Source organism: Penaeus chinensis, chromosome 35, assembly GCF_019202785.1.
Source record: "Penaeus chinensis breed Huanghai No. 1 chromosome 35, ASM1920278v2, whole genome shotgun sequence".
NCBI lineage: Eukaryota > Metazoa > Arthropoda > Malacostraca > Decapoda > Penaeidae > Penaeus > Penaeus chinensis.
In genome coordinates, this window is record NC_061853.1 from 36,391,286 (window position 1) to 36,393,104 (window position 1,819).

General features: G+C 57.2%; 1 protein-coding gene across 1 annotated transcript in view; it reads left to right on the forward strand.

The window, feature by feature from the left end:
- Positions 1-1,374, forward strand: part of LOC125044156 (homeobox protein Nkx-3.2-like) — an 11,175-nt gene extending 9,801 nt beyond the window's left edge. Inside the window, exons 4-5 of the mRNA XM_047640607.1 lie at positions 928-1,091; positions 1,251-1,374. Of these exons, the coding sequence (XP_047496563.1) occupies positions 928-1,091; positions 1,251-1,374 (288 nt within the window). The remainder of the gene's footprint in view (positions 1-927; positions 1,092-1,250) is intronic.
- Positions 1,375-1,819: the final 445 nt, after the last annotated feature.

The window sequence follows — 1,819 nt, forward strand, 5'->3', positions numbered from 1 at the left end:
CCTCTCCCTCACCCTCACCCTCCCTCTCCTCTGCCTCTCCCTCTCCCTCACCCTCCCTCTCCTCTGCCCTTCCCTCGCCCGCCCACATCCCTCCCTCACCTCGCTCTCGCCCGCTCCTCGCGTCCCTCACCAGACCCACAGTCCATGACGATCGCATGACCCTTTCGAAGTCTCCTGACGAATAAAAATCACAGATCACGGTGAGGTTGCTGCGCTCGCCGTCGCGCTACACCAACAGCTGTTTCGTGGGGAGGGGGTGGAAGGGGGGGGGGGGGTGAGGTACCGAGTGTGTACGTAATTGTGTGTTCGCGCGCGTGTGTGTATGCATGGCTGCGTGTGTGCGGACCGTGTATTTTTTTTTTTTTTTTTTCTCTGTCTCGCTTTCTCTATCTTTTTGATAAATTTAGTGTTTTTTTTTTCTGGTTATGCCGTTTTTGTGGGAATTTAATTAGTTAATGTAGGGGATGTTTTTGACTGTGTATGGTTGTGTGGGGACACTTTTTTCTCGTTCTAGCTAATCTTATTTCTTTGTGAAAATTGTATTATTTTGATGGACCTTTTTTATATGATTTTCTCTTTCACATAATTACAATATCGTTACATCATCACCATATCACTACTGAGTTCGTTGTAATATCACCGTGTCATGAAAACATCAACACGTCATAATGGCAGGGCGCTCATCATGAAATCACCATCGGACACACGTCCCTGACATCACCATCACACCATCATGGCATCGCTTTCACATTGGCATGAGGTCACCTTTAAGGCACTCCCCCCCCCCCCCCCCAACACACACACAACACCTTCGCCGCCCTTGACGCCCCCCCCCCCCCACACGACATCGCCGCGCCCTCTCCCCCCGCGGCCACCTCCTCCCGCGCCTCCTCCCGCGCCTCCTGACTGACCGCCGTCTTCCCTCAGGTGCTGATGCGGGACGACCAGCTGCTCCTGGGGCCTGAGGAGGGCCTCCCCCGCCCCCCGCTCCTGCTCCCCTCCCTCAGCACCCTCAGCACCCTCAGCTCCCTCGGCTCCCTCGGCTCGCTCGGCTCCCTGGGCATCCCCCCCTACTGCTACTACCCCTACCTGTGCCCGCCCCCCCACTCCGGCGGGGCGAACCCGGCCCTGGCGTCCCTCCCGCACCTCCCCCAGCTCTCCGCCCTCTCCCCGGCTTCCCTCTCCTCCCTCTCGTCGTCCCTCTCCTCCCTCACCTCCTCCCTGCTGCCGCCCCACGCCCACGCCCACAGCGCAGCCTCCTCGCCCACGCCCGCCCCCGTGTCCAGCAGCTCGGCGGTGGGCGGCGGGTCGTCGAGCGGCGGCGGCATGGTGGCCCGCCCTGCGCCCCACACGCCCTCGCCCCCACGCCCGTGAGAGGCAGGAGGGTCGCACGCCCTTAGCGCCACGCCCTCGAGGGGAGAGGATGCCCACCACGCCCATGAGCTGAAGGAGAGACAGACGCCCGTGGCCCCTCGCCCTCGAGGCTCAGCGCCGAGAGCCGCCCTTGCGCCGAACCTGTACATATTCCGTGTGACTTCGGGAGTGACGAAATGCCCCGTTGCATGAGGACAACTGCAGGATGATTTTGGGATCAACGGATTTCTTTTCCCGGGAGACAGTGACTTTCCGTGGAATGACTTGCGTAGTGTATATATGTAAAAAGAAAGAAAAGAAAAACAAATGTGAAAGATAAATAACTACTTAGAGAAAACAAATGTGAGAAAAAAACTCATTAAATGGGAAAATCAAACTGAGAGACGAATAAAGAGAGAGAGAGAAAAAAAAAACTCGAAGTACTTCTCTTTATCACGTATTCGTG